We start from the raw sequence: 13,252 nt of genomic DNA on the forward strand, positions 1-13,252 counted from the left end.
CTGAAATGTTCCGCAAGTAGGCGGCCTGTCTCCCCAATATAGAGGAGGCCACATCGGGTGCAGCAGATGCAGTAAATGATGTGTGTGGAGGTGCAGGTGCAGGTGAATTGGTGATGGATATGAAAGGATCCCTTGGGGCCTTGGAGGGAAGTAAGGGGGAGGTGAGGGCACAAGTTTTGCATTTCTTGCTGTTGCAGAGGAAGGTGCCGGGAGTGGAGGGTGTGGACCTGACGAGGGAGTCACGGAGGGAGTGCTCTTTTCGGAATGCTGATAGGAGAGGGGAGGGGAGGGAAATATATCCCTGGTGGTAGGACCCGTTTGGAGGTGGCGGAAATGACGACAGATGATACGATGTATATGGTGGTTGGTGAGGTGGTAGGTGAGTGCCAGTGGGGTTCTGTCCTGGTGGCGCTCAAGGGCGGAGGAGCAGGAAGTGGAGGAGATGCGGTAGAGAGCATAGTCGATCACGTCTGGGGGGAAATTGCAGTCTTTGAAGGAGGCCATCTGGGTTGTCCAGCATTGCAACTGGTCCTCCTGGGAGCAGATGCGGCGGAGATGAAGGAATTGGGAACATGGGATGGCATTTTTACAGGGGGCAGGGTGGGAGGAGGTGTAGTCTAGGTAGCTGTTGGAGTCGGTCGGTTTATAGTAAACCACAAGGGATGAACTCAGACTTCTCCAGTTTCCTCATTTCCCCTCCCCCCACCTTGTTTCAGTCCCAACCCTCGAACTCAGCACCACCTTCCGAACCTGCAATCTTCTTCCTGACCTCTCCGCCCCCACCCCCACTCCGGCCTATCACCCTCACCTCAACCTCCTTCCACCTATCGCATTTCCAACGCCCCTCCCCCAAGTCCCTCCTCCCTACCTTTTATCTTAGCCTGCTTGGCACACTTTCCTCATTCCTGAAGAAGGACTCATGCCCGAAACATCGATTCTCCTGCTCCTTGGATGCTGCCTGACCTGCTGCGCTTTTCCAGCAACACATTTTCAGCTCTGGTCTCTAGCATCTGCTGTCCTCACTTTCTCCATGCGAAAAATTTGGCCAATTTACTTGCAATGTTAATTTACAGAGCTCATTTCAACAAATTCATTATTGGGTGTCAAGCACTTTAAGCCCCAAATATCATAGAACCTATGTTTTTGAGGTATTTTCTATTTGTCCTTCTGTCAAATAGATGACAAATCAATGAATGTCAATGCTGTTCTCACTAATATCAGTGTAGACCAAAGTCTACATAGATAAGGTTTGAATTTGCGGCTGACAGAGACCCAGGTCCAAAGATTCTTTTGAACATTTTCCATAATTACCACTTGTAGCATGCAAGGCAACAATCTCCATCAAAACTCTGCTCATGCCATAGTAAAGCTGGCCCACAGCTGCACAGCATGTCATCGTAATTATTCAGGAATACTGGTTGCTTTTTAAAGAGGACATGTAAAGAATAGCAGAATATTTGTTTTGGATCTCCGAAATCCTGCCCTTGTTTGTTTTACCAAAATATATCTTGCATTTGTCCAAATTTAATTTGAATAGACTCCATCTGCCACTCATCAGCCCAATGATTCACTTAATCATTATTTATTTGTAATCTTTAGATAACCTTCACTGTCCACTATACTACCAGTCTTAGTGTCATCCACAAACCTATAACCATGCCTTCTATATTCTCATCCAAGTAATTTTATATAAATCACAAGCAAACTTGTACTGATCCTGGTGGAACACTGCTGATCACCAGCCTCCAGTCTGAAAAATAAGCCTCCACCACCACACTCATACTGTTCGGCCAATTTTGTATTCAATTAGCAAACCCATGTGATTTAACTTTATTAATTAGTCAAATATGCAGAATCTCAAAAGGCTTTACTAAAGTCCAACTAAACATTAAGGGCAGAGCAGTAGATAATTCTTTTTCTTATTTCCTCAAAAATAAAACTCAAGTTTGAGAGACATGATTTCTTTTGCACAAAACCATGCTGACTATTTGTAATCATTCCTGGCCTCTCCACTTGCATGAACATCATATCTTCCAGAATCACCAAGAACTTATCCACCAGTGATACCAGACTCATTAGGTCTACAGATCCCAGGCTTTTCCTTACAGCCATTCTTAAATCAATCTTGAGATGATCTCTTTAAAACAGAGGGTAGCAACAGGAGATTTAATTGATGTCCAAAACCATGAAGGGTATCAACATTGTTAATAAGAAGAAACTTGAATGGCAAGACATTTGGTAGCCAGAGGTCCTCACATTCAGATGATTAGGAAAATTCCCCACCCCTCCCTTGCTTCAAGCAGCAAAATATTATGGTCTGGAATATATTGGCTAAAGGTGGTGGGTGGAGGGTGGGGCATGAAGGTGGGAGCAGACTCCATAACTACTATCAAAAGGACATCAAATGAGTACATGATGTGGAGATGGCAGCGAAGTGCAAGGAAATAATTAAGAGCTCTGCAGAAAGTTATTGAAAAATAGACAAACTTGTTATTTCTTTCAATGAGCCAGTATAGGAACACTGATGTATGGCTTCAGTCTGTGCTGTAACATCCTGAGATTCCTCGAACCTTTAGCACTTACAGGCACTAATTTAATATCATTGTATCAAAGTTTTTGAATTATGGAGTACTTATGGGACAAAAAGGGAAATCCAATAGCAACAAATCAGAATTACTCCAAAGCATTGATTGTTGAAAACTTAAGAGTGCAGATTATTAAGCTAACTTTTGAGATACAAAAAATTTAATCTGTATGTGAACAATACTCACGCAGTAATGCTAAAATGGCACCCAGAATAGCCAAAATGCCAGAGATTCCAAATGCAGCACCAGCTATCCTGTCTTTACATCCTCCATTCTCATGACAGTCACAAACTTTTATCGGCAGTCCTGTGAGCTGAGACAGCTGTGGCTTTCCACTGTCTGTTATTTTTAAAGGAACTTCATATTGGCCAGGCTCCACAGTTTTCTGCAGTAGTAACATTACCACTTCATCTAAAAAGGGATAAAAACATTAAAAGATCTGATATACTTTAACAATCCTGAAAACAAGCTCACTGTCTTTTTTAGAAAATGTTCTTTTCAAGCTATGCACATTTATTGCCCACATCTAATAACCCTTGAACTGAGTAACTAACTAGGCCATTTCAGAGGGCAGTTCAAAGCCAACCAGTCATGGATCTGGAGTTACATGTCGGCCAGGCAGGGATGACAGATTTCCTTCCCTAGAACAAAATGGACATGGTCATAAAAACCCAACTGATACAATCAATGATTGGCCTTTGGCTGCCAACGCAGAGACTAGACTTCAAATTCTGATTTATTAATTTAAATTTAAGCTGCCTTGCCCATACAGCACATGGTATTTGGACTAGTAGTTGAATGACATTGTCACTACACCACTGTCTTCTCCCATTTCAGGCAGGATGCCACTCTCAAATGTTGTCATCTTATTCAGGCACACTGTATAAAATAGCATCAGTTGTTGTCTAGGGGATTTTAAACAGTACTGCAGTAAGTTAATCCTTAAAATTAAAAAGTTGGCTAGAATGCTGTGGCACCCAGTCCTTCAGAAATTTGTGCCAACCACGGCAGACAATGTATAGTTGCACATCCTCCATGTGCAAATCATTATTACCAGCTTAGGACCACGCAGGAGAAATTGGATTTTTGCATTCAACCACCGCTTCCAGTCAGACATTAAATTAGAAAGGAATCAAGTCTTGATTTGCAAAGTTTCCAGAGAAAAACTAAGCAGTGCAATCCCATCTGCTGTCCATATTAATTTAGCATTTAGACGTTCCTTAAGTCTCATCTCCCAAAGGCAAAAGTTCTTGATTGGCAATTTAATTGCATTCACAAACCAAAAAGGCACAGATACAGATGGTACATTTTCTGTTGAATGATCAAGTTCAATTGAGAATGATTTTGAGATTGGCAGGTCAGTTAGGAATCCTTTTCTGATTACTCAATTTTTACAATTTCTGCAACCTGAAAACATTCAGACATGATTTCTCCAACATTAGCACTAAGTCTCTCCTCCCCTGACATTATGTTTGCAGAAAAAGCCACAAGGAACCTCGCTGCACAACACTATATAAACAAAGACGTTTGATCCAATTCTCAATCATTTCTCCCATTCTGTCTGTTCTCAGCTTAACATGAATTCCTTGTGCCCATTTGTCAAGCATCTGGAGATGCTTTGTGAGGTCAAAGGCATTAGATAAGTGCACATGGATATGGGAGTAGGGATTTGGGGAGCCCAAATAATCACTTCTGCTAATCATTCTCAAGCAAATCCCAACAGAAACCCAAGGGGATGTACCACAAGCTGTCGACACATTCAATTTTTTTTTCTTTCCATTTGAAAGAGGGAAAGAAATTGTTTGAGAAAGAAAAAAAGAAAAAAAATTCTTTTTTTTGGTTGAGGCTATCCTTTTGAATATAAACTGCTTACTATTTTCCGTGGGTTTGATTGTCCAGTTACTCTCAGCTCCATGAGTTGGCTGCACAATGTAAGGAAAAGTGTTGGGTGGGATGTCTTTGTCCATAATGGTTACATTGACAGGAAGTGGATTATGGTTGCACACAAGGTTTGTAGAAGCAATAGCAATTGGGGGATTGTCATTGACATCTTCAAGCTGCAGAATGAGGGTCCCAGTACCAGTAGCAGATGGAGAACCTGTGGAAACAAATAGAATTCTGAATCCTAAAGCAAAACTTGGTAAAAGTTCAATACTCAATTAAATCACTTGAGGAGTCTTTATATCATCCATAGTGGTTGCACAATCAATCATTCAACCCATCTTATGCAAGGAGGGCCCCAAAAGTCTCATCCATCACAGCATCAGATTTATGTTAAAATGACCCTTTGTTGCTTCTGCTGCTTATCCTATCCCACGTACGAGAAAAGAACTTGAAGATTTTCCCGAGACCAAACCCATGCTTCCTCGAACTGCTATCAATATGAATGCGCTGGATTTCTCTCTTCCATTAGAAGTTTGCCACAATTCCACTTCAGTTGCAATCTTTTAAAGACTGAAAACTGAAGCTTCTATTTTCTTATACGAAACAACATAAATATCAAGAGGTCAAGTACATCAAGGGGGTATTTCTATATACATAATTCACCAAAGAATGTCCATGTTCACACGGAGTGGTTATATTACTGTGGTCCACTATAACAATGAGAAACCAAATACGGTTACTGGAACTCTGCAATCATAGTATTTTGGCTTCCATTTCACCTTTTTGCTCATACGCAACATTCTGTTACAAATTGTGCCAAAAGGTTTCCACCGCAACTGTTTTTTGCTGTAAGTCATAAAATTCAAACTTTCAAAATAATGGGCATCATTTACACTTTTTAAAATGTCTTGTCACACAGAGGGTAGTACAATTTGCATAAAGCAGATTAAAAACTAGTCATGCCGTTCCCACTGGATTGGGAAAAAAAAATGGTCCAACTGCCTTAATTTAAGATGGATGAACGAAATTGGAAACAGAAAAGTTCCTATTTCGGAAAGCAAGGAGGTGGCAAAAAGTTAACACTTCCTTAGGTCACTAAAGTTACTCAAGAAAGGAGGGCACAATTGCCTATATTCCTCCATTATTATTCCTTCCCAAAGGCTTGCTGATCACAGATGTAAATTTAATTTGGGCTTCAGTGTTGGATATTTCCAACCCAAAATTATGTAGGCATTATGACAATATGGTTTCAGTGGAGATAAATTTTAAATGCACTACATATTCCATGACAAGCAGTGAGATTTAGAAGCAAGGTGAGGAAATTAAATTTTTTCCAGTGTTTTGTGTATTTGACTGTCCCACCTAATGTTTGCAGGTCTGCCAGAACCATCTATTGGAGAGAGGATTTTAAAGATGACATGAGACATTTTTCTGGTCAGCTGGCCAGACCTAAAAAAGGTGCCTGAAGTTAGAGATGGTGCACATAAGCAACAGCGTGTTAAAATGCATTTTTAAAAACAGAATTTTTAAAATCAGCCAAGACAATTTGCATAATTCCTCATGGTTATGTCATAAGGTAGAGAAATATTGCAGCAGTCACCATCGAAGTTTGCTAGGTTATTAAAGACAAATTATGGGGGTTGCTCACAAAAAAAAGTTATACTTACCATTATCATAAGCAAGTATTGTTGCAGTATATTTGCTGTCTTCAACAAACGGAGACTCTCTGTCCATTTCTTTAACTAATTTAATGATACCAGTATCTGACTCAATTTCAAACCATTTTGCTGGGTCACTTCCCATTCGATAACTGGAAAATAAAATTGAAAAAAGTTACCACAAATCCCTTTTAAACCCACCGAAGCTTTGAGATACCTACAGTTTTGTCTGGACTTTATTATTTCACACCCCCCCCCCCCCCCACCCCGAACTTTCATAATTAAAGATTATACAAAAGAGGTAACAATACACAGGTGGATAGAAATAATACGATCGAAGAATGATGCCAGAGTATACAGAGATCTTAATCTCCAATCAGCATGTATAAAAGGTGCACCCAGACTTGATGGCTCAAGCCTTTCAAAATGTTTGTACCACAGAGGATTTGTTGTGTGAAAACACTGCAGCTGACAGGCCACATGGAAGCAAATCTGATTCAATGTGTTTTGATGATCATCCATATCAAAAGGCTGACCATGACATGAACTGCCAGTTCCTTAGACACATTCTTGTTGATCTTGCACTGGCCTCTCCAGTCATGATAAATATGGAAGATGAAGTCGCTTATAGACTAAGCATAAAGGACTCAATCATTGGCTAAAGCTGCATTGTAATTTAATGGAATTAAACTTCATGCAACACCAAGCAGCAGTAAAATACAAAAGCCTGAATTTTATGTTCAGCAGCAAAAGACACCATAGTGGGGCTGAGCAAAAGTGCAAGCCAGATTGCAAAATTTTAAAGACAGAAAAATGGAGATCAAATTGTTAATTTAATTATTTTTATCCCTGTACAAAAACTGGCACGTGCATATAGGATTAAGGGAGGACTAAAGAGAAAATAAAATAAATTTTAAAATCGTGAACGCTTGTGAAAGATAGATCAGTGGTTGCAAAGCGACCAAATCTTAGTCAATTCAGGACACTTTTGTAATAAGTGAATGAGGCATAAATGTTTCCAAAAACAGGTAGCAAGCAACCACGTGAAGGCCATGGATAACTCAACGTTGACTAATTATGTTGTTCCATGGGCTGCCAGAACCTTTCTGCATTAGTAATACTATTTAACAAGTACAAGACAGATCTACCAGACATTTGCAAAGAGAAAGTTATCACTACATGAAAAAATGTCCTAAAAATCCATTTCATACCTAACTATTTGGTCTTGAGCATTGTCAGGATCCTTTGCTGAGCACGAGGTTACTGTACTTCCTACTGGTAGATTCTCAGGCTTTATGTCTCTCTTAGTTTCTGGATCAAATATTGGTGCTTCATTTACATCTAGTACATTGATGACAACTGTAGCAGAGGAAAGTGGCATGGTTGAGGTCAAAGGTATTTGATTCCTCACTTCAATGATCACCCGATGATGTTTGCTCCTCTCATAATCCAATGGCTGGATAGAGAAAAAAGGTTGAATTAACACATGCATGCAATACTAAAGAGCATTATTCCAATGTAAAAGCAGAAAATTAACAGAACGGCACAGCTCTATTTTCAACAGGTTTGGGTGGGTGAGACACTTTCCCCAAAGATGTCAGACTCATCACCACCAAACGCCACTGCAGAACTCTGAAAGACCTTGTAAAAAAAAAAAAGCAGGACCAATTCCCCCAGTTTGTATTAGTATGCGATAAAAGGTGCAGCCTGGTGCTGGTTGCTAGCCTGCACTGTGTCACTTTGTACCTGGCTGGGATCGTTATGAGGATAGGACCTTGCCCTCCTCAGTTTTTATGACATCTGATGAAATTGTGATTTTCTATATTAACTTGTGTAACATATGTAGAGCCAGAATTGTAATGAGACAATATTTACAACAATTAACTATCAAAAATTAATCTGAAACTTCTGTTGACTATCAGACCAGCTGGCTGGCTGCTCACCATCAGATTGAAATATACAGAAACAAGATGAAGGCCTCATACGCAGAGCATTAAATGTCATCTAACGGCCTTAATAGTACAGAAAAAATACAATCTCATCCATTTTCCCCCTTTGAAGAATAGATGCAAGGATGCGTGCTAGTATCTTAATGCATAAAATTAACACACTGGTGGATGTAGATTATGACTGGATCTGTCATTATGACCTAATTATGTAGCTTCACTCTGCAGTGCACTTCAAACATGGATAGATGTGTATGATGAGTTAGGGACGCATGATGGTTTGGTATGGCACAAGAGGCCATACCTCTTGTTTGTGGGCGGCACGGTGGCACAGTGGTTAGCACTGCTGCCTCACAGCGCCTGAGACCCGGGTTCAATTCCCGCCTCAGGCGACTGACTGTGTGGAGTTTGCACGTTCTCCCAGTGTCTTCGTGGGTTTCCTCCGGGTGCTCCGGTTTCCTCCCACACTCCAAAGATGTGCAGGCCAGGTGAATTGGCCGTGCTAAATTGCCCATAGTGTTAGGTAAGGGGTAAATGTAGATGTAGGGGTATGGGTGGGTTACGCTTCGGCGGGGCGGTGTGGACTTGTTGGGCCGAAGGGCCTGTTTCCACACTGTAAGTAATCTAATCATCAAAAAAAAAAGAGGATTCTAATAATGCCAAGTATAACAGACAGTTGGTCACATACAACACAATGTTGCCCATTGCCCCAAAGAATCTGACCATTCTTTGTCACGATGGAACTGGAATGCTCGTGGCTTTATCTGGTATGGGTAAAAGAAAACATATCATTTTTTGATGAACCCATGCATTCATAAGGTGATTTCAAACTGATCCTTTGTCCTGCTGTCTGCATGCATATTGATCATGCTCTTGTGCAATTTTCTCCCCAAGAATGCATCTTGTGTATGTGGTTGGGGTATCAAAAGTGTGATGACGGAAGGACTTAGTGGATTACTTGCACTTGTTAGTTTAAATCTCCTCTTGTTGAGAAAATTCAAGTTTTTTGGCCAGGTGGTTCACAAAGTATGCATGTGCAGAACATTCCGCAGGAGTCAGGGCACACAGCTGTATGAGAAGCAGCACCTAAAATCAGCCAGTGTGAATTAATTTCCAAAATGTAAATACTTTTCATTGTCTGCAAACTAACTGTATGATGTTGACAAACAAAATGAAAAGCTCTACCTTAACTAACTTAAGGACTCCATTATTGTGCAAATCGGTCTCCATCGCAAACTGCTGTCTCTCATTTCCAAAAACGATGCTGTAGTTTGCTTTCCAGCCAGGTGAATTAAACGCATCTTTGTCAGTTATCGAGAGAGTTGTTACGTCATAGTCATTTTCATTTTCACGAACATCTACAATAACCTGCAAGTCAGAAAGATAGAAGTCATGGGGGAGAAGCAGCTTAGCAAAATTCCCTAACAAAAAGATCAAGTTCAGCATAGTTTGCTGGGATAATTACTCCCTCCTTACAACAAATAGCAATTCCTACTTCAGATCCAAAATCCACCTTTACTCCTAAAGGAAACAAAATACTGGAGAATTCTTCCCAGGTCCAACTTTCAACATTTTGTTCAAATGACTGTTCATCATGTGGGAGCCTATGATCCTTTGAGCAGTACTGCAGGCAATTCTACCTTGATTTCAATCATTAGCAGCAAAGTGTACAGGATTATGATCTGGGACATCTTGATTAGAACCCAAAATTCACAGGCAACAGGCAAATCCACCCATCACTACATTCAGGCAAACAGCTCGAACCCATTAGATAAAACAAATACCTCTTTAGTCTCAAATTGTGGAGCATTATCATTTGTGTCCGTAACGGTGATTATTGCGTTAGCATCGGTAAACATGCCGTTCCCTTCCAGATCAGCTGCTCGAATTGTAAGTGTATATTTATTCACCAACTGACAGGAGAGAAATAAAAGAACAAAAACTAAACTTGTAAGTACATAATACACTCGGTCAAAAGTCATCCTCAAAAGTATTCTCAGCTCTTAATGCCTGTATTTCCAGCTACTGGCAGTTTGACAAACAATGGTTAAAAATGAATGGGTAGAGGTTGCTACATATGTGCACCCTTGGATATGTATGTGCATACTTTGACAATCACGTCAGACACCATCTTGTTAAAAAGGACAAAGAAAGGCATTTTTACCCACATTTGAAGCAGCTGTTAATCCATTTCAAAATAAAAACAGCAAACATTTCCGGTCCTTGTTGCAATTTTGGTGTGCCCTGTAATAGTTAGCTTGAGTGCTAACTGAGTCTGGGTAAACCAACGACATGAAAAATAACCTAATTACTTGCTATAAACATCAATTCTAAGATCCTTTTCCTGGCTCAGTTTGATAGGTCCCACATCAACTACTCTACTCATTTCAGACAGAACAAGTCAAATCTACATCATGCTCTGCACCTCCCACCTGACTCGACAGTACTCCTGACCACAGCCCCTAAATAAACCAGAGCTCCGCATTCTTCCGACTGGATCCTCCAAACCCCAATCACAATGATGGCTCTAATATCCCCACTATCAAGCATTTAGATCCACTTTTAGCATCCAAACTCTGACTCATGACTTCTTTGAAGGGCCATTAATCAGGAATTCTGGTGAAACCTGTCAGGCTCTGCAGGAACTGCGGCTGGCTGGGAGTTGCCTCGCTCGTAATGAAGCTGGCTTAGCGCTGTCTCACTATTCACATCATATTCTGCACCAACTGAAATTAAGGGTATCAGGAAGAGGGGTAGGAATTCTTGAAGTAAGTCCCAGCTATTCAAACCCTCTTCCCCTGCCAAATGGTTTCTGTCAAACAAGGTTGAAGGTAAGAAAGTGTGGGCTCCAGTCCTTAGGATAGTCATTTTTAGAAAATTATTGGTCTTATTTCCAGATTTTTATATTTAGCTAAGTTTTCCTTCGTACATTCATGCCACTCAATTTAGAACATTTCCAATGGACTAGCGATCATTGCAAAGCAATTATAGAGTCAGATGCACAGCACGAAACCAGACCCTTTGGTAAGTGTCCATGCTGACCAGATAGCCTAAACTAATTTAGTCCCATTTACCAGCACTTGGTCTATACCCCTCTAAAGCCTTCCTATTTCATATACCCTTCCAGATGCCTTTTAAATGCTGCAATTGTATTAGCCTCCACCACTTCCTCTGGCAGCTCATTCCATACATGTGCCACCCTCTGAAAAAAATGCCCCTTAGGTCCCTTTTAAATCTTTCCCCTCTCACTCTAAACCCCCAAGCCCTCTAGTTCTGGACTCCCCCACCCTGGGGAAAAGACCTTGCCTATCTACTCTATCCAAGCTTTTATGATTTTATAAATCTCTAAGGTTAACCCTCAGCCTTTGACACTCCAGGGAAAACAGCCCCTGCCTAATTCAGCGTCTAATCCTGGCAACATCCTTATAAATCTTTTGCAAACTCTTTCAAGTTTCACAACACCCTTCATATAGGAGGAAGACCAGAATTACACACAATATTCCAAAAGTGGCCTAACCAACATTCTGTACAGCCAGAACATGACCTCCCAATCCCGATACTCAATGCTCTGAGCAATAAACGAAAGCATATTAAACACCTTCTTCACTATCCAGTCTACCTGTGACTCCACTTTCAAGGAGCTATGAACCTGTACTCCAAAGTCTTTGTACAGCAACACTCCCTAGGACCTTACTATTAAGTGTATAAGTCCTGCTAAGATTTGCTTGCCCAAAATGCAGCACCTCACATTTATCTAAATTAAACTCCATTCCTCATCCCATTGGCCGACCTGATCAAGATTCCCATTGTACTCTAAGCTTCTTTACTGTCCACTACATCTTCAATTTTGATCAAGAGTGTGGTGCTGGAAAAGCACAGCAAGTCAGGCAGTATCTGAGGAAGAGTAGAATCAATGTTTTGGGCAAAAGGCCTTCCTGTGTCTCCAGCCCTCATTTTCTCCTCCAATTGTGGTGTCATTTGAAAACTTACTAAATCTGCCCCTATGTTCACATCCAAATTGTTAATATAAGTGATGAAAAGCAGTGGACCCAGCACCGACCCTTGAGGCACGCCACTGGTTAAAGGCCTCCAGTCTGAAAGATAACCCTCCACCACCCTCTGTCTTCTACCTTTAAGCCAGTTCTGTATCCTAGTGTCTAGTTCTCCCTATACTCCATGTGATCTAACCTTGCTAACCATTCCACCATGAAAAGCCTTGTCAAACAACTTGAAGTCCATATAGATCACATCCACTGCTCTGTCCTCAATCCTCTGTTACTTCAAAAAACTCAAATATAGTTAGAAGGGACCCAAAAAAGTTTCTTCAAAACAAAAAAAAAGGGCCATGATGCAATTTCCACTATGCTCCCAACCTCCTATGCTCTAGTATTAGACCACATCAAGTGAGGGATCATTACATCTCAACAAGATGCTTAACATTTTAGTGATCAGTTCTTCATCACTGCACGATAGGCTTATTTATCTATGATCACTCACCTCTCTGTCAAGTCCACCACTTTGCACAGATATTAATCCTGTTTCTGAACTAATTGTAAACATTTTCGAGCTGGGCAACTCCGGTGTTTGAGACACAATAGAGTACCTAATTATCCCATTCGCAGTATCTGGTTGGTCTTTGTCTGTAGCTGTTACATTCATGAAGGAGGTACCTACCAAAACAAATGATAACTTACATCAGTTACATAAAACCTGACATATTGATCATTGCCAAATAGTGATTCACTGCTCTTCTTGGAAATAGTGCTGTGAGATGTTTCACGTCCATCTGATAAGCTGAATGCAGCTTTGTTTAAAGCTTTCATTCAATTGGGCAACTCTCCCTCTGAGTCACTAAAGTTTTAGTCTACTTTGAGCTCAAGTCTCTGGAGTGAAACTTGAAACCAAAAATCAGAGTCAAAAGTGGAAGTGGTACAAATGGGAGCATGGATGCTGATCAAAAAAAAATGGAGGAAAGCGAAGAATACACTTTGGCAGATGAGGCCAGAACCATATCAGTCATATTCTTATTGAATGTTAGAGCAAGTTTCAAAAGCCAAATGGCTCTTTTTGCTCTTGTAATACCATGCACCCATGTTCCTAAAAGATTACAAAATAAAAATGTTAATACGGTACTTTGTTTCGGCCTGCAGCACTGCCCTTGCTGATTATAGTAATAATC

At 40.7% G+C, this 13,252-nt stretch overlaps 1 protein-coding gene across 3 annotated transcripts in view; it reads right to left on the minus strand.

The window, feature by feature from the left end:
• Nucleotides 1–13,252, minus strand: part of cdh31 (cadherin 31) — a 46,233-nt gene that overhangs the window by 8,222 nt on the left and 24,759 nt on the right. For all 3 annotated transcript variants that reach the window (XM_072596063.1, XM_072596062.1, XM_072596064.1), the window contains 7 exons: nt 12,571–12,743; nt 9,858–9,986; nt 9,259–9,441; nt 7,339–7,583; nt 6,137–6,279; nt 4,459–4,683; nt 2,772–2,996 (listed from right to left, as the gene is read on the minus strand). In XM_072596063.1, coding sequence (XP_072452164.1) covers nt 2,772–2,996; nt 4,459–4,683; nt 6,137–6,279; nt 7,339–7,583; nt 9,259–9,441; nt 9,858–9,986; nt 12,571–12,743 — 1,323 coding nt within the window. The remainder of the gene's footprint in view (nt 1–2,771; nt 2,997–4,458; nt 4,684–6,136; nt 6,280–7,338; nt 7,584–9,258; nt 9,442–9,857; nt 9,987–12,570; nt 12,744–13,252) is intronic.

The sequence above is a fragment of the Chiloscyllium punctatum genome, chromosome 26 (genome assembly GCF_047496795.1).
Source record: "Chiloscyllium punctatum isolate Juve2018m chromosome 26, sChiPun1.3, whole genome shotgun sequence".
Classification (NCBI taxonomy): Eukaryota; Metazoa; Chordata; class Chondrichthyes; order Orectolobiformes; family Hemiscylliidae; genus Chiloscyllium; species Chiloscyllium punctatum.